General features: G+C 45.7%; 2 protein-coding genes and 1 long non-coding RNA gene across 7 annotated transcripts in view; 1 reads left to right on the top strand and 2 right to left on the bottom strand.

The window, feature by feature from the left end:
• Positions 1–669: 669 nt before the first annotated feature.
• LOC111098264 lies at positions 670–1,871 on the bottom strand. The gene is made up of 2 exons (XR_005367750.1): positions 1,377–1,871; positions 670–910 (listed from the first exon to the last, which is right to left on the bottom strand). It is a non-coding gene; the product is annotated as an uncharacterized LOC111098264 (long non-coding RNA).
• Positions 1,872–1,961: 90 nt separating this feature from the next.
• Positions 1,962–23,802, top strand: part of GTPBP2 (GTP binding protein 2) — a 43,668-nt gene continuing 21,827 nt past the window's right edge. Inside the window, exons 1-12 of one of the 2 annotated variants that reach the window (XM_038554177.1) lie at positions 1,962–2,180; positions 3,917–3,943; positions 4,280–4,464; positions 4,801–4,909; positions 5,107–5,304; positions 5,603–5,777; positions 5,940–6,159; positions 6,549–6,684; positions 6,823–6,881; positions 7,436–7,607; positions 8,023–8,187; positions 8,432–9,695. In XM_038554177.1, the coding sequence (XP_038410105.1) occupies positions 1,995–2,180; positions 3,917–3,943; positions 4,280–4,464; positions 4,801–4,909; positions 5,107–5,304; positions 5,603–5,777; positions 5,940–6,159; positions 6,549–6,684; positions 6,823–6,881; positions 7,436–7,607; positions 8,023–8,187; positions 8,432–8,608 (1,809 nt within the window). In that variant the 5' untranslated portion in view covers positions 1,962–1,994 and the 3' untranslated portion in view covers positions 8,609–9,695. Of the gene's footprint in view, positions 2,181–3,916; positions 3,944–4,279; positions 4,465–4,800; positions 4,910–5,106; positions 5,305–5,602; positions 5,778–5,939; positions 6,160–6,548; positions 6,685–6,822; positions 6,882–7,435; positions 7,608–8,022; positions 8,188–8,431; positions 9,696–23,802 lie in introns of those variants that run through there. The other variant, XM_038554178.1, reaches the window with a different exon arrangement.
• Positions 11,375–23,802, bottom strand: part of POLH (DNA polymerase eta) — a 37,006-nt gene continuing 24,578 nt past the window's right edge. For 3 of the 4 annotated variants that reach the window (XM_038554174.1, XM_038554173.1, XM_038554175.1), the window contains 5 exons: positions 22,390–22,509; positions 21,482–21,605; positions 20,901–20,966; positions 16,907–17,076; positions 11,375–14,115 (listed from right to left, as the gene is read on the bottom strand). In XM_038554174.1, coding sequence (XP_038410102.1) covers positions 13,221–14,115; positions 16,907–17,076; positions 20,901–20,966; positions 21,482–21,605; positions 22,390–22,509 — 1,375 coding nt within the window. In that variant the 3' untranslated portion in view covers positions 11,375–13,220. Of the gene's footprint in view, positions 14,116–16,495; positions 16,694–16,906; positions 17,077–20,900; positions 20,967–21,481; positions 21,606–22,389; positions 22,510–23,802 lie in introns of those variants that run through there. The other variant, XM_038554176.1, reaches the window with a different exon arrangement.

Here is a 23,802-nt window from a genome sequence, read left to right as displayed (position 1 = left end):
ACTTCAGGATCATGCCCTGGGCTGAAGGCAGGTGCCAAACCGCTGAGCCACCCAGGAATCCCCCCCGCCCCCATGTCTTAAGGGAAGTTCTCCATTTAGAAGGCAAGGGGATTGGGATGGGGACAAAATGAAATTGTGTGTGTTGGGTGATTGAAAGACCCAAGAAGATGAGAGGATGAGTGTTATCAGGTGAATGCAGCAGGCCCTGGTTATCAAGAGAACGCAGAACTGGCAGTGGTGAGAATGTTAGGGGAATAGTCTTGAATCTCCCAACCCCCAACCTTCTTGAGATCTCTTACTGAGTTCTTCAGTCTCAATCTCTAAGTAGCAGTTTTCCTGGCATCCTGGTGCCCCTGGCTGGAGTTGACCTCTGCAGCACAATCTTCCTTTAGCTGAATAGGGTTGAGAAGAGTGAAGTCATGCGTGCTTTCAACCACTGAAGACCACAAAATTAGCTGGATCTGCCAGTCCCTTTGGCAGACTTTGGTCCTTCTGCTCCCACAGCTTTGGGGAGTTATGCCATGTGGACAGCAACTAAATGATCAATAACCCACCTCCTTCCTTGTGGTCTTGAGGGGAAGCCATGGACTCTACCAGGTCTGAACCTCTGAAAGGATTACCAGAGGTAAGCCACTGTTGCTGCTTCTAATCTTCCAAAGAAAATTGAGATCGGGAGGAAAGGGCTCTTTTATTTCTTGGCTGTGTGAAAGCATCCTGATGTTTGTGAAAGAGGGGAAGTGGACATAGGTTGAGTGGTGAATCATGAGACAGCCATGGGACTAGGAATTGAACCTTGGCGTCCTGACTCCCAGCCCAGTAACACTAACTGCTTCTCCACTCTGCCTTTCTAGTGTCTTGTGCACTGGTTTCTGTCGCTGAGTGTGTTTACCCTTTGCCGACTGCAAGAGCCCTAAAGAGCAAGAGAGATGGCAAGAAAGTCAAAAGTCAGTAATCCCCTGGGCCCTTGGCCAAGTTTCTTTTGCCGGCCACGTCCCCCAGCCACTGCCCTAGCCAGTGGCTGACGTAACCCGAGCCCCAGCACCGCCCCAAGTAGAGGCCAGGCCCCTCCTACGAGCCTGGCTATTTTAAAACTAAACTCGCTGTGCGCGGATTGGTTCTGCTTCAAAACAAAGGGGAGGGGTAATACTCGTTGCCGGGATCCTTGTAGCCTTCGGGCTGCAAGGCTGGTTTATGGGTTTGGGCCTCGTGTCCGTGGCACCGCAGTGTCTCGGGTTGCTAAAACCAGCCCCTGGAGGGTGCCAGCCTGGTAATAAAGTAGTGACTACTGGGTAAAGGTGGCATAATCATCACAACAATAACAGCCGTAATTAGGCTAACCACCATCTGCCTCCGCCCTGGCATTCGGCCTGACTCACCCAGACGGCACGCCAGCTGTCGGGGAAGAAACTGAGGCAGGGGCGGAGCCAGTCGGCTGGAGGGACGTGTCGCCGTGAATTTTGCAGCTCTCCAGGTCCAAAACCTGTTGTCTGCGATCTCGCTAAGGGGCCTAACCAAAGAGCGCCACAAAGCTTCATTCTGATGTAACCCCTCCGCCTCGGGTGACTGCCCCACCCCCAGACGCGGGGCTTCAAACTTCCCCCCAAGGAAGCGCTAGGAAAACACCCGGTCAGAGCGCGGAGATGGAAAATCAGACTACAGCTCCCCTAGACCTTTGCGCGCATAAGCGCACTCCTCGCCGACGCCCCGAAGCCACGCCGCGGCCCCTTGAGCTGCAATGCCTCCTGGGAATTGTAGGGCAGCTGGCAGCTCATTTAGGGGAGGTCTTAGGCTTGAGGACTCTCTCTCCCATGGTGCCCTGCGGCTGTTTCTGACGCGACCCGGGGCAAAAGCAGGGTGGGGGCGTGGCCCGCGCAGGGCCCCACCCCGCTCTCCTCTGGCTGGCCGGACGCGGCGGTGGCAGTAGGGGCGGCGGCGGCGGCGGCGGCGGCGGCGGCGGGGGGAGGGGCCGGGCGGGGGGCTGGCGGCAGCGGCGGATGGACTCGCGGGTATCGGAGCTGTTCGGCGGCTGCTGCCGGCCCGGAGGGGGCCCGGCCGTGGGCGGAACCCTTAAGGCAAGGGGGGCCGGCGGCAGCAGCGGCTGCGGGGGCCCAAAGGGGAAAAAGAAGAACGGAAGGAACAGAGGGGGCAAAGCCAACAACCCTCCGTACCTGCCCCCCGAGGTGAGCCCCGTGAGAAGTGGCGGGTGAGAGGAAATCACTCGTTCCGGTCCCGGGACTCCAGGGAGGCGGGACGGAGGGAATTGATACCCCCTTCCGGTGTCAGAACCCTGGGGGGAGAGGAGAACCCTTCCTTCCGGTCCCAGGACCCCAAGGAGGACCTGCCCTCCGGTGTCAGGACCCCAGGGAGGAAGAGTGGGGAGGGAGGAGCCCCCCATTCTGATCCAGTGACTCGAGGAGGAGAAATGGGGAAAAGGCATCCCACTTTCATCGCCTTAGGAAGAGCAAAGTAGAATGCCCTGGCTTCATCCTTCTGCTGCAACAGAAGGGAGACTACATCCTGGGATGAAGAGGCAGAGTTTTCTAAACTTGTTCGGCAGGGGAGGAGGGGAGTACTAGGGAAAGGAGCAATATGTTCCGTCTCTATCCCTGAGTACACATATACACACACATATAAAAACAGACAACAGTCCTCCTGCCCTTTGTCCTATGAGGAAGTGGAGATGGCTTCTGCACACCTGCTCCATCTCTAAGGCAGAGAATAACTGCTATTTTGTCCCTCTTAGGAAAGGCGGACAGAGGGGAAAAGCCTAAGCTAGTAGTTTTCAAACTTTAGCATGTATCAAGATCACCTGGATTGCTGCCTGACCCCTGGAGTTGCTGATTCAGTAGGTCAGAAGTGGCCCTGATACTTTGCATTTCTTACAAGTTCCCAGGCGGTGTTAATGCTGTTGGTCCTGGGATCACACTTTGAGAACCATTGGCCTAGACTATCATCCTTATACCACTTTTCTGAAGCCACCCATCCAAATTCGTCATATTTAGAAAACAATAAAAAAGGAAGGTCTCTGCTAATGGGAAAAGATCTACCTTATACCTGTTAGAGGCTGGGAGTTAGAGGGCCTTGAAGAGATGGAATGATGACAGGAAGAACAAAAGAAAAAGAAACTGTCAAGGAGAAGTGCCAAAATGCAGGCAGGCAGGACAAGCAAATCTCTTACCCTGTTGCACCCTAGAGGGGAAGGCTCATGCAACAGGTTGTTTCTCTGGTGGGTCAGCTGATAGAGGGAAGATGTAAAGGTGGTTGTGTGGATAGATTCAGGATTTTACCTCGTCTGAGGCATGTGAATCTGGTTTGTGGAGTCTGCCCCCTTTAATGCATTTTCTGAGTTTCTTCATCTCAGCCCCAACTTTAGAACCCTGCCCCTCATTTTACCTGGGCTCATCTCTCAGCATGCTTATAATGACCAGTGCTGAGCTCACCCTTTGGCCTTGGTCCAGAACCTCTCGCAGCTTCTTGCTCTTGGTGACATCAGCTGAGAGGGTGGGCAGGAAGGAAATGGTGTCTCCCACACCAGTGGCAAAGAATGACCTCAGCAGCCTGAACACAGAGCAGATCTAGACTTCTAGGGACAACAGTTTGAGGCCCCAGGGAGAAGGAAGGGGTGATCTTGCATCTAGGAAGAGGATACCACCAGTGATCAAAGAAAGGATGGACTAGGGTTCCATTTTTGGCTTACACAAGTGACTCACTGTATTCTTAGAGGCCTTTCCTTCAGAGAGGTCCACTGGGACTGAGTAGAGGGGTTTTTCTGTCAATAACCTTTGGCAGGCATCTGTCTCAGGTGCCACTGAAGTTCCTGCTCTCTCGAGTTAGCTGCCTGGGCCCCAGCAGGAATCAGAAGGAAATAGAAGTTGGTCAGGACAGTGTGTCATAACTGCTCTCTGTCTTTTTTCAGGCTGAAGATGGAAACATCGAATATAAAGTGAGTCTTAGGCTGGGGAAGGGCCAGTTATCCTTATGGGTGTGGGGGGGGTGATTTTTCTGAGATCCTTCCAACGTCATGATCTATAGGAGTTTAGGGATATGATTCAGGGTAAAGGCTCTGTACCAAAAAAAAAAAAAAAAAAAGAAAAGAAAAGGCTCTGTACCTCATTCTGTCAGAGAGAGGGGGACTCAGTGTTAGAGGAGGCCAGGGATGAGGGGGTTTGAGTGGGAAGGGAGAAGGTCCTAGTCCCTGTAGCAGGACAGGTGGGGGGCATGAGGGTTTAGAAGGAGCAGCTCTGACTTCATTTTCTTATGACACCTCACCTGTCTTAAGCTGAAGCTGGTGAATCCATCCCAGTACCGCTTTGAGCACCTGGTGACACAGATGAAGTGGCGGCTCCAGGAGGGCCGCGGTGAGGCCGTCTACCAGATTGGGGTAGAGGACAATGGGCTGCTGGTGGGGCTGGCTGAGGAGGAGATGCGGGCGTCCCTCAAGACTCTGCACCGGATGGCAGAGAAGTACGCTTCCCATTCCCCCTAGGTTCTCTTCATCTGTCTCTGGAGAAGACCTGTGAATACCCAGTCACCTCGGGCCTGAGGGGCCTAGGAGAGACTTTCCTGCTGCCTCCTCTTGACAAAGGGCTGAAGGGGGGAGGGTTAGTGTTCTGGGCTCCTCCATGTTGGACTGAGGCTTTTTCGCTCCTTGATTTAAGATTCGTTTAAAAGGATGTGAGATAGATTGGAGGGTGTAGGAAGTGAAGTACAATGCTGAGAGGTGTGGTCCAGAGCCAGGTTGGAAGGTAGAGGGCAGAAGAGTACAGGTGAGATGTGGCAGCTGTGGCCTTGCTGTGACAGGGTTGGGGCAGATATCACTGTTCTCCGAGAGCGAGAAGTGGATTATGATAGCGACATGCCCCGGAAGATTACCGAAGTGCTGGTACGAAAGGTCCCTGACAACCAACAGGTAAGCACACGCCCTTCCCTACCTCTCACACCCTTGCTCCCGAGGAGGGCCCCGTGGTGGCACGTTGTTCACTGGCTGGCCCGGGAACATGGGGGCGTCCAAGTCCTTTGGTCCCCAGGGAGTGTCACTGCCCTTAACCCAACCTTTGGTGGAGAAACAAGGGATTGGAGCCCTTACCTCTGGCAATTCATCCACAGTTCCTAGACCTCCGTGTGGCCGTCCTGGGCAATGTGGACTCAGGGAAGTCAACTCTGCTTGGAGTCCTGACCCAGGGAGAGCTGGACAATGGGCGGGGCCGGGCTCGGCTCAACCTTTTCCGCCACCTGCATGAGATTCAGTCTGGCCGAACTTCCAGCATCAGCTTCGAGATCCTGGGCTTTAACAGCAAGGGAGAGGTGCATGCAATCAGCGGGACCCAGTGGGGCCAGACTCTGAGGACGGGATGGTAGTGGTAAAGAACAGAGCCCAAGGGCAGAGTGTGGAGACTTTTTGGAGTAGTGTAGAAGAAGACCCTGAGGGCAGTGAACAAGCTCTGTCTCCTTAGCAAACAAATGGGAAACAGCTGAATTAAAGCAGATATGGGGCTCAGGGTTAAGAGGCAGGGTCTCCCAGTGACTGGTTTAGGTCCTGGCGACTCTTAAAAGGGTTGGGGAGGCTGGCAGGGGGCACTGAGAGCCCTGGGCTCTGGGCCAGGTGGTGAATTACAGTGACTCACGGACGGCAGAAGAGATCTGTGAAAGCAGCTCCAAGATGATCACCTTCATCGACCTGGCAGGCCACCACAAGTACCTACACACCACCATCTTTGGCCTCACATCATACTGCCCCGACTGTGCCCTGCTCCTCGTCAGTGCTAACACTGGGATTGGTACGAGGCATTGGGGCAGGGACGGGGCTGGAGGGGGGTGCTGACTCTCCTACCCTGGGCCTCCTCAAAACTGGGAGTCAGATGTGAACTCTCCTGTTCCCCCTGCCCCCTCCCACATTCTCACCCTTCTCTCCTGCTGCCTGCCTGTCTTCTCTGAGGCAGCTGGCACCACCAGGGAACACCTAGGGCTGGCCCTGGCTCTGAAAGTGCCATTCTTCATCGTGGTCAGCAAGGTGGACCTCTGTGCCAAGACTACTGTGGAGAGGACGGTGCGCCAGTTAGAGCGGGTCCTCAAGCAGCCTGGCTGCCACAAGGTCCCCATGCTGGTCACCTCCGAGGATGATGCTGTCACTGCGGCACAGCAGTTTGCCCAGTCACCCAAGTAAGCCTTTCTCACTCCAGAGCCCCAATCCACAGGGAAGGCTGCCATGTGGCGTCCCAGCCCAGGGCCAGACCAGTTGTGGTGCAGTTCTGTGGTTTTTCAGGTTGGGATTGTGGGAGGGAGTCTGTGCTAGCCAGCCTGGGGTCTTGCCGGTGCCTGGGACCCAGGAGACCAAGGGCTATGCCAGGCATTCGCTGTTTCCCTTGGCTCTGGGCTGGGCCTTGTGAGCCACATTCCTTGGCTGTCTCACAGAGAGAGAACTCAGAGCTCCTGAGGTTAGCAGATAGGAGAGAAGTGCCCCAGAAGCCCACCGTTACTTGCAGGGAGCTCTAGCCTCTGCTTCCTGTCCGAAGCTTCCTCATCTGTCCATTCCATGTCTCCCTGTCCAGCGTCACTCCTATCTTCACACTGTCCAGCGTGTCCGGAGAGAGTCTGGACCTGCTTAAAGTGTTTCTGAACATCTTGCCACCACTCACCAACAGCAAAGAGCAGGAGGAGCTCATGCAGCAGCTGACAGAGTTCCAGGTAATTGGGCCACATGTCCTTGCAGTGAGCGGGAGAACTGGGAGGGACTAATTCTGACCTAGTCCTGATGCTGTTTAGAGATTTTGGACTTGCCAGGTCTACTTAGCTGGCCGTTGATAGCATGTTTTTCGGCTTCAGGTGGATGAAATCTACACAGTACCAGAGGTGGGGACAGTTGTTGGAGGGACACTTTCCAGGTGAATTTCTTTGCTTGCCACCCACCCCATTCAGCCCTCACGTACCCACACACTTGATCACAGCCTTAGGGCGACCCCGGAGTTCTACTGAGCCCATCTAAATGTGGTGCTGGTTTCTGGATTGGGCTTTCACCACGACAAGAACTGAAAAAAGCTAGTCTCTTGTCTCACGAGGAAAGAAACAGTCTTGCTGCTGACTGGAAATCTCCAGGCTCCTGGAGGAGAAGTATGGGTCTTGAGCCCCAGTTGTATTCAACTGGCATCATTTCCATGTAGGGAAATGAGAGCTCCCTTAAGACTCTTTTCAAAGCAGAGGGTGTATCTAGGGGCAAAGCAGCAGGTACCTCTCTCACCATCACTACCGATCCTTCCAGGTATTAGCTGTCTAGTCTAAGTCTGAACCTTGAACCACGGCCTCCTCCACTACCCCTCTCTTCCCCCTCCTGTGGGAGTCAGCCATAGAAGGGAATGTCTTGGGTGACCCTCGCATAGAAGCCGGTGTGTGTTGGGAAGTGGCTAGACTGACACTGTGCCACCTGCCCTCTGGGCTGCAGTGGGATTTGCCGTGAGGGGGACCAGCTGGTGGTGGGCCCCACGGACGATGGCTGCTTCCTGGAGCTGAGAGTGTGCAGCATCCAGCGCAACCGCTCTGCCTGTCGTGTGCTGCGAGCTGGTCAGGCTGCTACGTTGGCCCTCGGAGACTTTGACCGTGCACTTCTGCGCAAGGTGAGGTGGGAGGATGGATTGGAGAAGGGAACACAAAGAGAAGTGCCTGGGAACCTGGCCGCTTGATTGAGAAGCACCTAAGACACTTGAGAGGAACTCGAAGGAAACAGTCTCTAACCAAAGAAGTTCGTTACATAGACTGTATGAAAAAAGCTTAGGATACACAGAATACTTAAATATGACTCATGGTCATGCAATCTGAATGTCCAGGAGCCTATAATACTAAGTATTAGAAGAAGGATTAGAGAACATGGGAGGGATAGGAAGGGTTATAAGTGGATATTTGAATATTGTCTTCTGAGGTCTTTGTGTTTGAAGTCTTAGAAGAAGAGGTTTAGGAGCTGGCAGGGGTGTGAGGGTGGTTGGGGAAGGAGAGACTAATGCAAGGTCTGCCCTTGATCTGGGGCCTCCCTAGGGCATGGTGATGGTGAGCCCCGAGATGAATCCCACCATCTGCTCAGTGTTCGAGGCAGAGATTGTCCTACTATTCCATGCCACCACGTTCCGGCGAGGCTTCCAGGTGACAGTACATGTGGGCAACGTACGTCAGACAGCAGTGGTGGAAAAGATCCACGCCAAGGTGAGAGGGACCCAGCCATGCTGTTTTTCCAGGGGAAAGTCAGAATTATTCTGCCTCCAGAAAGGAAAGAGGCCTGGCCCCAGACTCATAAAGAACTAACTCCTCCCAGACCCAACAAAGGGGACAAAGCCCCACTCTGGGGGGGTAGAAGCCTGATAGGCCCCTGAGGGTGGAGAGCCAAGGCTGGTAGAGAACGGGATGGGAGGCACATTGTCCAGGACCAGTGACGGCATATCTGCTGCAGGACAAGCTGCGGACAGGGGAGAAGGCAGTGGTACGTTTCCGCTTCCTGAAACACCCAGAATACCTGAAGGTGGGCGCCAAGCTGCTGTTCCGGGAGGGTGTCACCAAGGGCATCGGCCATGTCACTGATGTGCAAGCCATTGCAGCAGGAGAGGCGCAGGCCAACATGGGCTTCTGAACTCCTCCAGGCAGGCACAGCTCCATTGCTGTCCCTACAATATATAAGGTGACTTCTGGCCATGCTGCCCCCTGTTGGCGGCTCTGTGTTAATAGGTGAGGGAGAGACCGGTGCTCTCTGCCCTGTGCTCCCTGCCACTTCTGGAGAGGTGCCAAGCTTGGTGTGGCCAGGGAGGGGCAGTCCTGAGGGAGAAGACAGGAGAATTCAGGGCAATGCTCAGCAGCTGTGTGTCCACCTGGTTGGCTCATCAACCCTGGCAACCCCGTGGCCCGTCTACTGGAGGGAGCTGACCACCGCCACCTTGGCCCCACTGTCCGGACTGGGCATGATTCGCCGGTGTGGTCCTTGCACTTCAGGAATTGTCACAACAACTAGGGGTGGTCCTCGAAAGCACTCCTTTTTCTATACCTCTTCTCAAGGCCATGTAAGTTGCCCATCTCTACTTGACTGTGGACAAAAGACATTTGCTCCTGGCCATCTGGTGGCCCAGGGTCTGAAGAAATGGCACAGGGACAGTGCTCCCACCTTGTGCTGAGACATGAGGTCTGTTCCTCAGCTTTGTTTCCTTTCCCTTCCTCACTTAAGGGCCATTTCCCATTTCTCTGCTCATAGGCCCCACAGGTGCTATTTGTTGTGCTGGCCCAGGCGTGGGGCTGCCAAGCTAAGGTTTGGCATACCGAAGGTCAGCTGCATGTCAATCTGTCTTGTCCCCTCCTCTGCAGTGATTTGTTGGTTTTAATGCTGGATCAGTGTTTTACTTTCCCAGACTAGTGACTGGGGACCTGACACACAGTTCCCCATCCTGCCACCCTTACCCACCCCCCTTTCTGCTCCCACTTAAGTCCTCCCTCTGTTGCAGGGAACCTGGAGGAAAGGGAAAGATGTTGCCATATTTCCTACTCTTTTAGGGCATGGACTCCCTCCTTTCCTTTTGTTAATGTCCTGGGTGCCCCGGACTCAGGGATTTGTTGGTTCAGGTTTCTCTGCATACACACACACACACACACACACACACCCATACATACATATATATACATATATATTTAAATACATATATATTGTACAGAATAAAAAATGTTTTATTGAACATACTGTGCTTATGCTTAAGATACGGGCTCAGCTTCCAGGGCTAGATTCCTCTTCAGGATGAGAAACAAGTGAAACCCTAACACTGCTGAGCCATGAATGGGGAAAGAACCCATCTGGTATCTCATTCACCATTTTTCCTTTCCTCTCCTTCCCATGCAGTCAGTGTTCCAGTACTGTGACCTGGGTATTCTGGCTAATTTGCATAGTTCTCCGAAGAGCAAAATAGAAAGTGAAACTGTTGCCTTTTCAGCTGAAGATAGGTAACCAACTGCTTGAGGAACTGGCCACTTGCTGTGGTCAGAGTGGTGAGGAGCCTGCTCCTGTGCTGTGTCAGAGATCTGGAGATTAGCATGCCAGCTACTTAATAGAATGGATCCTAGAGTCACGGTAATCTGGCCCTCACACTTTCCCTAGCAATGCAATAGAGCCTGAAGTGAAGTTTATATAGCCTAAACTGGCTTCTTGGAGCTGAAGGCCAAACCTTAGTCCTTTCTTCCTATTTCTGTGTTCAGAGTACCTGACCTGTTTTATGGGGCTGCATTTTGAGTACTGATCCTTGCAAAATAATTTTTTAAATATTTTATTCATGCAAAAGAATTTTTTAAAAAAATATTCATGACACAGAGAGAGATACAGAGACATACGCAGAGGAAGAAGCAGGCCCCATGCAGGAAGCCCGATGCAGGACTCAATCCAGGGCCCCTGGGATCACAACCTGCGCTGAAGGCAGACGCTTAACCGCTGAGCCACACAGGCGTCCTTGCAAAACAAATTTAATGATAAATGTGGCCCGAGTCCCATGAGGCATTCTGTGGGAGAATTTTGCTGTTTTTTGTTTTTTTTTTAAAGAGTGTGTGAGCCTGCAAGCAGCAGTGGGGGAGGGGGGCAGACAGAAAGAGAGAGAGAGAATCGTCCAATTGGTGCCCATCCAATTGGTGCGTGACACAGGGCTCAATTTCAAGACCCCAAGATCATGACCTGAGCTGAAATCAAGAGTTGGATGCTCAACTGACTGAGCCCCCAGGTACCTCTGTCCCCACAGTATTAAATTCTTTTTAAAGATTTTATTTATTTATTCATGAGAGGCACAGAGAGAGAGAGAGAGGCAGAGACACAGGCAGAGGGAGAAGCAGGCTTCATCCAGGGAGCCCGACCTGGGACTCGATCCCCAGTCTCCAGGATCATACCCCGGGCCGTAGGCGGTGCCAAACCGCTGCACCACAGGGGCTGCCCCCCATAGTATTAAATTAATAGCTTTCCTAACTATTCAAGCTCTGCTGCTTTTAAAAATATCAGTGGCTTAACTTGCTACTGTAAGAAGCCAACTTCCTCCTGTGTTGGGGACTAAGCCATTTACTTCCTATGTGCAACTGTTGATAAACAGCTGAGAAAAGGTTGTATTCAACAAAAAGGTGCTATAGTTTTCACCCAACACTGACCTTTACATGTCTGTGTGCTGTCCCTTCCACGGGCTTATTCCCAGTACGTGGGGCACGGTTGGCATTTCCAAGAAAACAGGTGTGCTGCTGTTATTGTTACTAGTTACCCACTATCCCCACCCGTCTTGGCCTCTATACCGACAAAACCAAAGTTTCTACCACTTTGCTTTTCTGTATGACTCTTTCCAACCAACCAACATGTTCAACATTTGTTCCACTTAATCCGTATAGGACCCGAGAGTATTGCTTCATTTTAGGCCTTTTTTTTTTTTTTTTAATTTTTCACTAGATTAAGAAAGGAGACTTTAGAAAATGATCAGCACTTAATGAGACATCTTCAGGAACCAGTGAACTATACCTTATTATATTAATGGAACATTTAAGATAAAAAGATGTTTAAGGCAGCCCCCCCCACCAGTAGCATGTACAATTTTACTGTTCCAGTTCTAGTAATCTAAAATTACTACATATGTTTCATCCAGTGAGTATCAAGTACCTACTATGTGCAAGGCACTGTGAAGAATTCTTGACTTCAAGAAACTACAGATATGGTAGGGAAAGGGCCATGTACACACTATTCAACTGCCACAAGAGGAAAATATTTTTGAAGAAATAATTTTCTGGTCCACTCAGTATTTTTCAAATGCTACTCCCTTCTTCAAACTAAATATAGACCTGCAATTTATAAACACGTTTGAAAAGCAGTTGGTTTGTGTGTTATATATGAGATGGAGGGATATATACCCCATACTTCCGACCCACTTCCCCCAACACCACCTAGTTCAGTTCATTTGCAATTGGGTTCTGTGTAACGCAAGGTTTCCCATATCAAAAAAGCTGACTTTCCACATATAAGAACAAAGAACAAAGATTAAGAATACAGTACTATATATGTGGACAAGTGCAGAAAGCTACAATAAACCCTATTCTACTTCAGGGTTTAAAGAAATGTCATTGCCCTCTGCAAACCCACAACTGGCCATGGCATCTTCTAGGCATCTTCTAGATTGGTATTACTCAAACACCCTGGAGAATCTTGTTAATATACAGATTCTGATTCCATAGGGGTGAGGCTGAGTTTCTAACAAGGGTGAGTGTCATCAAGGGATGACACTGATGCTGTTTCTCAAAATCACACTCAGCCTAGCAAGATTCTAGAGATGATCTAGTTCTGATTGTGACTTACCCAGTCTAAACAGTTTCTGAACTGGCCCATTAACAATCTTATTCTACATTAGATCAAATGCAGGAGGTAGAAGGGCCAGTGGCTAGAATTGTGGCCATAAATAGGGTTTAGTTGTATGAAATTCAGTATGTATGTATGTATGTATGTATGTATTCATGAGAGACACAGAGAGGGAGGCAGAGACATAGGCAGAGGGAGGAGAAGTAGGCTCCATGCAAGGAGCCTGATGTGGGACTCAGTCCCAGGCCTCCGGGATCACACCCTGAGCAAAAGGCAGACACTCAACCACTGAGCCACCCAGGCGTCCCAAATTCAGTATTTATTGAGCAGCTTCTGTGAACAGAGGCCTGCCCTAAGCATGTTATCACTTGAGGGTTTCAGGTCTTCACCTGATCTCAAACATCACATTTTGGTCAAAGCATTATCTGAACTGCCCCTGTCACAGAGCTTGGGGAAAAGGTTTTTTTTAATTGTTTTTTTCTCATCCAGTTCCTTTTTCTGCCATCTTTAAGCTCTGTACTTTAAATACATTGTCCTTAATCTCCCATAATCTGTAACGCATATCAGTTTTACAGATGAGGAAAAGTGTGGAAAGTGCCTCTCCTAGGCTTGAAGGCCCACATATTTGTACTCTGACACTGCCTCCCTAAACTCTAATGATTAAAAACTCAAAGCATTTGTATTTCTGCAATGATAAATTAGTTTTTACATCTCTATCAGCAATGGAATTAGAATCCATGCATGTGAAGAGATGGGAGTTTTAACTCAGCACCTAACTGGATTATTTATCTTACTAAAAATTTCATAAAGTTATAGATTTCCTTGAGAAGTGAACATATTTCCATCTCCTTGTTTCCAGGTAAAATATTAAAACCCTGCAGTAAGCCTGAGGCCACCACTAGTGTGTTAATGGTTTAAAAAATGATTCCAATGTCTGCATGCCCTCAGGCCTAGTTCGCTTACTATTGGAAGCTGAAGGGCTTTTGGGATTTCTTTTGCTTTGAGAACTGGCAGGAACAACCTGCATAGTTGAGGAGTGGGGCTGCAAAAAGGATTTCTGTAACTCCAATGCAAAATGATAGTCCGTATGTTCTGGCATCTCCCATACAGGTACCAGAGAGCCACACTTCTCACAGGGCACTTGGTCCTCAGCTGCCATAGGACTTGGAGTTGTAGTTGACTTCTGAGCCACCTCCAGAGCAGAACTGGAAGAAGCAAGCCTGCTTGGGCTGTTCTGGGTCAAATCCAGCTCTGTAGGAGTTGTTTTAGAGGTTCCTAGCTTTGGTACTGCTTGACAGACCAAATTTTGGTCTGTGTAATTTGGATACTCTGTTGGAAAACCGTTTGTTAACTCTTCAGGACTAGACTGTGGATTTTGTGGAGGGAAGAAAATCGAAGGATTATTAAGCTGTTTCTGCTTTAGAAGTAGACTCTTCTGCTTAAAGAAGGGCTCAATTCCTGTAGTACGACTGGTTTGGAAAGGTAAGGAGGGCTTGGATGGTGAATTGCTCATGGGCACCTGGGCAGTGGCAGTAAGAGATGACAGTGAAGCTTCTTTGACTTTCTGCTTTTTTGCAGCTTTTTGGAAGAATGATTCCAGAGAAGTAGTTGCTTTCTTAGTGGCTGTCACTGCTAGGTCACATCCCTGGGTCTTAGCTTCTGAACTGGAAACTGGCACGTTTGTCACAGAACTTGGGTCACTGCTCAAGAAGGTGGTGATGTCTGTGCAAGATGAAGGGGCAGGAGCGGAGAATTTGGTAGCACAGAGGAAAAGCATTGTGAGGGGAGGGGACCTGTATAGAAAGTAAAGGAACAAGATTAGCACCTGGTCACAGATGCAGTTTGTAAATGACTGTGATTATGGTTCTGCCACAAGAAGAAACTATTATTGCAGTGTTCTTAAATTTTAGGGTATGAGATTAATACAGATTCAATAGAGCTGGGATAGGCAGAGAATATGCCTTCCTAGGCATATTCAAGTCAAGTCAAGAGAATAAGTTCCTAGGTGATGCTGATGTTGCTGGCTTAGGACCCATCTTGAGAATTGCTGACTTGGTAAACACTTAACCAGGTCAGACATATATAAATTGGATCCCCTTACACCTAGGTATTCATAAGATATATCAGAAGATACATCAGAGTAGCTGTAATTCAGGGTTGAGGGAAGGAATTTTATTCAGGGCAACAAAAAAGCTTTAGAATATTTAGACTGGGAAGTCTCTTGGAAAAAAATCCTATTACCCATTCTGGTTTTTTTTGTTGTTGTTGTTGTTGTTTTTTGTTTTAAGATTTTTATGCATGAGAGACACACAGAGAGAGGCAGAAACACAGGCAGAGGGAGAAGCAGGCTCCCTGCCAGGAGCTCGATGCTGGACTTGATCCCAGGACCCCATCATGCCCTGAGCCAAAGGCAGATGCTCAACTGCTGAGCCACCCAGGCATCCCACTCATTCTATTTTTAAAGAGTGTACTGCTTGGGCAGCCCAGGTAGCTCAGCGATTTAGTGCCGCCTTTGGCCCAGGGTGTAATCCTGGAGACCCGGGATCGAGTTCCACGTCTGTCTCCCTGCATGGAGCCTGCTTCTCCCTCTGCCTGTGTCTCTGTCTCTCTCTGTGTCTCTCATGAATGAATAAATAAAATCTTAAAAAAAAAAAAAAAACAAAAAAAGAGTGTACTGCTTAACCCTCATTCAGACAGACTTTTCAATTGAGTTTCTAGAGAATGAAATTCTACAACTGGAATTACCTATCCTAGTCTCAGAAATATGTCAGGAAATTCCTGTCATAGGGATCCCTGGGTGGCGCAGTGGTTTAGTGCCTGCCTTTGGCTCAGGGCGCGATCCCGGAGACCCAGGATTGAATCCCACGTCGGGCTCCCGGTGCATGGAGCCTGCTTCTCCCTCTGCCTGTGTCTCTGCCTCCCTCTCTCTCTCTCTCTCTCTCTATCATAAAAAAAAAAAAAAAAAGAAATTCCTGTCATAGAGTTAACTCATTATGTCTAATTACTCAAACAATTTTCACATTAGTTGAATTTCAGAAGATACAATATTTTTTTTTTAAGATTTTATTTATTTATTCATGAGAAACACAGAGAGAGGCAGAGACACAGGCAGAGGGAGAAACAGGCTGCATGCAGGGAGCTGGACGTGGGACTCAATCCTGGGTCTCCAGGATCACACCCTGGACTGAAGGTGGCGCTAAACCGCTGAGCCACCGGGGCTGCCCTACAACATGGTTTTATATACAGATTAGCCCCTCAATGAGGTGAAGAGTAAATGCTGTTTTAAAATTGTTATGGGCAGCCCCAGTGGCTCAGTGGTTTAGCGCCGCCTTCAGCCCGGGGTTTGATCCTGGAGACCCAGGATCTAGTTCACATCCGGCTCCCTGCATGGAGCCTGCTCCTCCCTCTGCCTGTGTCTCTGCCTCTCTCTGTATGTGTCTCTCATGAATAAATAAAATCTTAAAAAAATAAAATAAGATAAAATTGTTATGACAGTTATCTCACTATCCTCTGGTTTCATACTTTTGTAAAGTCTTATAATCAGATCATTTTGATGCTTCCATGTCAGTAAGTTTCCCAGTAAGTATTTGTTAGAGTCTGTCAATTTTTAAGGTTTCATATGAACATAGAATCCTATTTATCATTTAGTTCAGTGAAACTGTTCAATATTTGAAAATAAACATCTATACCAGGAAGTAAAAGTCAAATAAATTATTCCACACAAAGAACAAGGATTCCAGCTTTAGAGACCCTATCATATTGTAGGTCTGCACATGCAGTAGTAATAAACACATATTTAGATAAGCAATAGGTGTTCAGTGAAATTTTGTTTATTTGTAGTTGACATAATTAATGTCACATTAGTTTCAGGTTAAACTTTTATTTATAATCTTCAGCATAGATCTATAAACAACCAATTTATGTTTCTCACATAATTTATTTCCATTGTGAATTAGGAATTCTTTTTTCAATGTAACAGGCTATGTTAAATAGAGGATTCCAATACTGAAAATCATTAATATCTGAACAATAAACACACTCCAATCATATATTTGGTTATTTTTCATTACCAAATAAAATGAAATTTAATATGACATTTAGTATTATAGCAGTGGACCTTGTAATTGAGTTGGGAATGTTAGAATGAAGATTATCCATGAATCTAAATCTAGGTCATTTTCATTATCCAGAAAGATGGTTTTAAGATAGAACAATTAAGTGTTGAATTCCTTTTTTTTTTTTTTTAAGTGTTGAGTTCCTAAGTGTATCCTTGAAACTTGAGTTCCATACTCACACAGGCAATTGGTTGTTCCCTCTGCTTGCAGCAAAGACAGGGATGATTGTGGTGTACACTGCCTCTGAAACACACCCCTGAGAACCGGAATGCACCCAATGTAGGCAAAGCAGCTGTAACTGAGCTGCCTTGTTTCTGGGGTTTCTGTTGTGTTCTCCCATTCCTCTCTGATAGGTCCTACTGGCCAAAGTCACCAAGAACCTACCCCAGCTGGAGAACTATATACCCATGACTTAGAGCAAATCAGGGCACAGGTGTCTTCTGCAAAGACAAGATAAAATTAAACTCACCAGTCAGTTTTGATTCCTGAAGTGTTACAGTTCTTGATGACAGCAAATGCATCATGGCTCATTTTGTGAGCATCATAGCGGGTAAGGGCACAGCAGCGACGCAGGCTGCTGAGACGTTTGTCTCCTTGTACACGAATGCTCACAGCCAACTGGGTGGCCACCCTGTCATTCTGTGGATATAAAAGGATTGAGACCAGAACTACAGTTATTGTGAACATCTGGATTCTATATATTGAACCGTGTGAGAGGAAATTAAAAGAACCAGCATGACAGAATGGTTTAGAAATTGTCACGCTTAATTTTTTTTTAAGGCTTATTTATTTTATGGGAGAAACGAGGAGAGAGAGCACAAGTGGGGGCGAGGGGCAGAGCGAGAGAAGTTCAAGCAGTTTCCTTGCTGAGTGTGGAGCCCAATATGGGACTGGATCCAAGGACTGCAAGATCATGACCTGAGCCGAAAGCAAGAGTCAGACACTTAACCTACTGAGCCACTCAGGTGCCTCAGTGATATTTCATTTTTAAAAATATTTTGTGCTGGGGCACCTGAGTGGCTCAGTGGGTTAAGCATCTGACTTCAGCTCAGGTTGTGATCTCAGGGTCCTGGGATCCAGTGTGCCACTTTGGGCTCCCTGCTCAGCAGAGAGCTTGCTTTCTAATCCTCTCCTCCTGTCCCTCCCCCTGCTCATGCACTCTCTCTCAAATAATAAATAAAATGCTTTAAAAGGGATGCCTGGGTGGCTCAGAGGTTGGGCAGCTGCCTTTGGCTGAGATCGTGATCCCAGGATCTGGGATCGAGTCCTGCATCTGGCTCTTGCAAGGACCCTGCTCCTCCCTCTGCCTGTGTCTCTCCCTCTCTCTGTGTGTCTCTCATGAATAAATAAATAAAATCTTAAAAAAATCCTTTAAAAAATTTATGCTATTAGTAGAAGAAGTAACTGGAGCATACAGAACCTGAATGATGAAATATTAGAATATCTAGGATATTTTGACAGGTGATAGGAACAGGACAGAATAAATGAAAATGGGGACTCTTCTTGAACGTTTTTTGTGCTGTCCATGCAGGAAGATTATAACCAATATTTATTCTATTTTGTGACTGAAGGAAGGGCTCATTTAAGTAATTGTCTGAAAGGAAGATCCAAGGGAGGATGTCAAGATTGAGTAGTGGATCTGGTCTTCTGCTAGTGCAGAAGTTTCCACTAGCACCTCCTCCTTTTACCCTATCTATAGAAGATACAGTATAGTGAGCCTGCATTTAGAGAGCAGGATCACTGATCCACTTTTCAGTGAAGTCTAAGCAATTGAATATTGTTGATACAAAACAAAGAAATAAAGGTCAAGAAGCAGAGATGTAAGAAGGTAAACAGTCTACACAGGGATCCCCTCAAAATCAAAAGATGGTGGTGACAAGAAATACCCCCAAAGGCAAACAAACCAAGAGCAACTATTTTTGGGGGTAAGAATATATTTTGTATTTTTTGTACATTTTGTAAATAAAATTAATAAGAATTTATCTTCAGACCATACAAATTGGCAATTACAAAGGAGTCTTTGTTGACTAAAACTATTCAACAACAAACTAAATGCTGACTATGTATCAGCTTCTGTCTAGAGATACAGGAGAGAACAAAATAAAGTCCAGGCCCATATGGATCTTAATCCTGTAGTAGGAGCCACAGAAATAAACAAGTAGGCTGTAATAGAAAGGACTACAAAATGCTATGAGAAGAAGCAGAGTAAAGCAGAGAATGATGAAGGCTACTGATGTGATAGGGTATTGGAAAGGCCTCTTGGAGAAGATGACCTTTGAGCAGAGACCTGAATAAAGTGAGGGAGGAAATTTTAATATCTAAGTAAAGATTCTCCAGGCCAAAGGAACAGCAAGTACAAAATTGCTTGGTGAGTTAAATAAAAGGGAAGGCAGCCAGTGGAGGGGAGGCTACAGCAGAGAAGGAAGGGGGAGAAGACAGTAGCCGGAGAAGTAGCCAGAGACCAAATCATTTTGGTCATTATAGAATAAAAGAAATCCACACAGGACTTAAGTATGAAGGGAAGCCACTAGAATACTTTAAACAGTGAAGTGACAAGGATCTTTCATGTCCAGAATTACTTTTGGGATAAAGTCCTTATTTTAAGCTTAAAGACAGATAAATTTCCAGGGATCCCTACTGTGCTTCATTAGATACAAAGTGAGAGGGAAAGCCCCACTTTAAGGCTTTTAAAGCCTTATGAAACTTTATAAAAAGAAATGAGAACAGAGCGACACCTAGTGAACAAAGGCAAACAGGTCCATTAACACAACTGGGATCCTCTCCCTGTTTATGTTCCCCACCAAAGAACAAACCTTCACCATCACCAATTCAGCTAACATAGGACAAACAGGTAGTTGTGAATGATTTCTGACAGTTTATGGTTGACTTGTAGGACTCCTAGTTGTGGAAACACAAGAGAATACATCAAACAATACCATCAGGAAAGTGAAAAAAAAAACAGAATGGGAGAAAATATTTGCAAATTATCTGACAAGGTACTTGTACCCAGAATATATAAAGAACTCGTAAAATGCAATAATGAAGAAATAAACCACTTCAAAAATGGGCACAGGATCTTGATAAATTTCTCTAAGGAAGATAACGGCCAATAAAACACTTGAAAACCACAATGAGACACCACTTCACATCCACTATGGATAAAATAAGAAAAAGACAGTAATAAGGATATAGTGAAATTAAAACCTTTTTATATTGCTGGGAATGTAACGTAGTACAGCAACAGTCTGGTAGTTCCTCAAAATGGCTAAACAGTTACCATGTGAACCAGCAATTCTAATCCTAGGCATATACCCAAGAGAAATGAAACATATGTCTACACAAAAATCTGTACATGAATGTTCATAGCAACATTGCTCATAAGAGCCAAAAAGTGGAAACAACTCAAATATCCATTCACCAATCAACAGATAAACAAAATATGGTAAACCCATACAATATATTATTCATTCATAAAAGGAAAAAAGATACCGATACATGTTACAATATAAGTGAACCTTGAAATTTATTTTGTTAACCAAAAGATTTCAAGCCAGTCAAAAGGCCACAAATTGCCTTAGTCCTCATATATGAAATGTCCAAAATAGTAAGTCTATGAGGACAAAGCACACTGGCAGTTGCCTAGGGTGAGTAACTGCTAATGGGTATAGGATTTCTTTTTTGGGTGATGAAAATGTTCTTAAATTGATTGCAGAATGGTTGAACAACTCTGATACTAAGTTCAAACTGTATACTGTAAATGAGTGAATTTTATGTAAAATATCAATAAAGCTACTTTTTTAAAGATTTTTTAAAAATTTACTTATTTGAGAGAGAATGAGACACAGAGAGGGAGAAGCAGACACCCACTGAGCAGGGAGCCTGACATGGGGCTCAATTCCAGGACCCTAGGATCATGACCTGAACCAAAGGCAGACGACGACCGACTGAGCCACCCAGGTGCTCCAATAAAACTATTTTTTTAAAGGAAAGGATAAAGAAACTAATCATCAGATGTCAAAATTTTTACTTCATCCTCTGTCTCTAAAACTGCCAGTACATCTCTGTCACATGGACTATGTTTAAGTTCCAATAATTTACATTTGTACATTATTGTACAATAATGAGTGTGCTATTTAATGGCTCTGTACTCTGATGAAGATGTACTGTATATTCAGGATTACAGGAGGTAGGTGAGATAAATATACAAGAGTAGAAGCAAATAGTAATGAGGGAGATGGGGAGATGGGGTAGTCAGGTCTTGTGTTCACAGACATAGGTTTTCAAAAGATCATGTTGAGTGTTAGGGAAGATTTCTTAAAATTTCTTAGTCTGGTATTTTTGCTTTTTTTTTTTTTTTAGTCTGGTATCTTTTTGTATTTTTGTTTCTATTCCTCTTCCAGGTAAGCAACAACTGGTATTTAAATCCCAAAGCTCACCCCAAGAATAAAGAAAGAAAATCTTACATCATTTCGGTCCTTGGTTAGTCTCTCCTCTAGTTCCTGGGCTAATTGCAAAAGCCACCATTGTACCTAAAAAAGTGTTGAGACTTTAATATATCATTTCAAATGATATTTGTTTGTTATAGTACTAAAAGGAGGATTTGTTCAGTTCTCTCACAAATATAAGTGTAAAGTCAAGTCTCCCCCATAACCAAGGGATCACCAGATTATAAAAACCTTCTGACTTGCCCTAGCACAAAATTTTAATTTTCTTTTCCTGCTGGCATGCCATCAGGTGAACTTCAGGCATGTTCCAGCTGAGTAAAAAGAACAAAACACAAACTTGAGGCATAATATCCCAGGCCTTCCAAGTTGCCACCTACCAAAAAAAAAAAATTAGTAATTCAATTTTGACCTTCAGTTAGTTCTATTTTATTTTTTCTTGGATGGAAAAAATAAATCAAGCTCAATTTTCAACACACAAAGAACTTCATGCTTTACAACAGAAAGGTCTCATCTAACTTACTAAACTTCCTACAGTTACCAAAACCCACCCACTAACCCCTTTAAAAGAGGCAATGTTCTTGTCAAGAATGCCTGCCTACCTGTTCCCGAGTAGTCAGAGCTGTCTTTCCTGGGAAGTTCTTACTGCAGCCAATGGTTTTAGGTAGTTGCCTGGGTTTAACTGGATCATGTTCAATCCCACGGCACATGGCATAAAGCCAAGATCTAATAAAAGCAAAAAATGTGAAAACAATTATTAAAATAAAATACTTACATTGAATTACCCTTTTATCTCCTTCATGGAAAAAGAAAAATTTGCCCCAAATTAAGTATCCCTCACCTCTAACAGAATCCCTGCCCTTCTCAATGAATTCTAGTGCAATATATTGCCAAGGAGAGGGACAGTGGTTATGCTTTTTAAAGTCAAGTCATCATTTGTATTTTTGGAAAAGTGCTGAGCAAACCACTGATTCATAACCCCAAGTTTTTTGGTACTAAGTCTAAATACAAAGATTTTAAAGGAATTATCAGCAATTTAGCACACAAAAATGGTGTATATATATCCAAGCCTATCAACCTACTTAGGTAAATGAAAAACTGGACTGACAGGCCACAGTGATCTAATATTTTTAAGCAAAAAGACCAATGAAGGGCAGCCCCTGTGGCACAGCGGTTTAGCGCCGCATGCAGCCTAGGGCATGATCCTGGAGACCCTGGATGGAGTCCCATGTCAGGCACTCTGCATGGTGCCTGCTTCTCCCTCTGCCTGTGTCTCTGCCTCTCTCTCTCTCTCTCTCTCTCTCTCTGTGTGTGTGTGTGTGTCTCTATGAATAAATAAAAAATAAAAAAAATAATAAATTGGGAACTTTAAAAAAAAAAAAGACGAATGAAACTACTTTGAGGAACAAATGTTAAAGATAGGTCTAGATTTTACTGGATGCTTTTATCTAGATTTGAATTTACCAATCTCCATAAAGGTTATGACTGAAAAGTATTAGGAACCACTTACCCATTCTTCTCTCCAAAATGACTCTGGAGCTGAGATTCAGTGAACTGAGTCAGTTCGCCCATGTATTCCACCCCCAGGATTTCAATGACAGAAGCACCTAGCTTTCCTCCAAGACTACGGCTAATAAGAGAGACAAGAATTTACAGGTCACATCATAAGTATCTGGTTAGCAGCAGACATAAGAAATTTTGCTGTGTAAGTAGGTCTTCAGAGGATTAAGGGAAAATGAGAGCACATATTGGTCCTGTAAACTATTAATTTTCTAGTTTAAGACTGAATGATTCTGGAAATTAAAATACTCTGGGAGTTAGGACCTGGGAAGATTAACGATAGCATAAACAAAGGTTTAAAGTCATTGATTAGTTATTAAATCAACTGTATATAAAACTTTCAATTACACAGGATCTACTGTCCCATTTAGGGATTAAAATTCTAACCCCAGGGGCGCCTAGGTGGCTCAAACGGTTAAGCAGTTAAGCATCTGCCTTTGGCTCAGGTCATGATCCCAGGATCCTGAGATTCAGCCTAGACTCCCTGCTCAGTGGGGAGTCTGCTTCTCCCTCTCCTTCTGCCCCTCCCCCAGTTTGTGCTTGTTCTCTCTTGTGCTCTCTCAAATAAATCTTTTAAAGAAAAATGTTCAACCTCAAAACAAATCCCATTTCAATTTCATAGCCAAAACCTTTTATATTTAAGAATAAAAATTTGTAAAAAAAAAAAAAAGAAGAAGAAGAATAAAAATTTGTAAGCTTGGTCTTTGAGGCTTCCTATAATCTGTCCTCAACCTACCTTTTCTGTCTTATTTCTATCGCTTATCTTCTTCAATATGGTCCAGTTAAACTAGTTTATGTCCCAGCTCACTGAAAATACCTTACACTTTTCCCTTCTTTGTTTTCAAAACATTATTGAAATCAGAACTGCTCTTCAATTCTCATCTGACAAAACAAAATCTCATGTCTTTTTATAAATCTTTCTTAGATTTCTCTTCTATGAACTCCGGTAACTACCTGTACAACTCATTTAGCAACTACTCATGTACAGTCTTGATAACACTTTCACTGTTTCCACTGTTACATCTGGTCCCTTCTACAATACTATATGCCCTTGCCAAGGACACACATTGGTATGCACAACCTAGTTATTCATTTTATTTGGCTTTTGCTCTCATGCCTAGTTTGGGAGCAGTTCAGCAGCCCCGAACACCCTGATATCACATTAGAATAAAAAAAAGAAGTAAAGTATCTATTTGTTTTGTTATTTAGTAACAGACTTGAATAAAAAGGCTAGAGGGACATTAACTATAGAGCTAAAAATCAGTTCATTTTTAAAATTCAGGATTAAGTAACTTCCACAGATAATCCAGAATTGAAAGTTCATCAGGAAAAAAGTCTCTGTTTTTCAAAATTCCCTGTGTAT

Source organism: Canis lupus, chromosome 12 (genome assembly GCF_011100685.1).
Source record: "Canis lupus familiaris isolate Mischka breed German Shepherd chromosome 12, alternate assembly UU_Cfam_GSD_1.0, whole genome shotgun sequence".
Taxonomy (NCBI): Eukaryota; Metazoa; Chordata; class Mammalia; order Carnivora; family Canidae; genus Canis; species Canis lupus.
The sequence above is the reverse complement of the archived record's forward strand: the minus strand, read 5'-3'. Positions and strand labels throughout refer to the sequence as shown.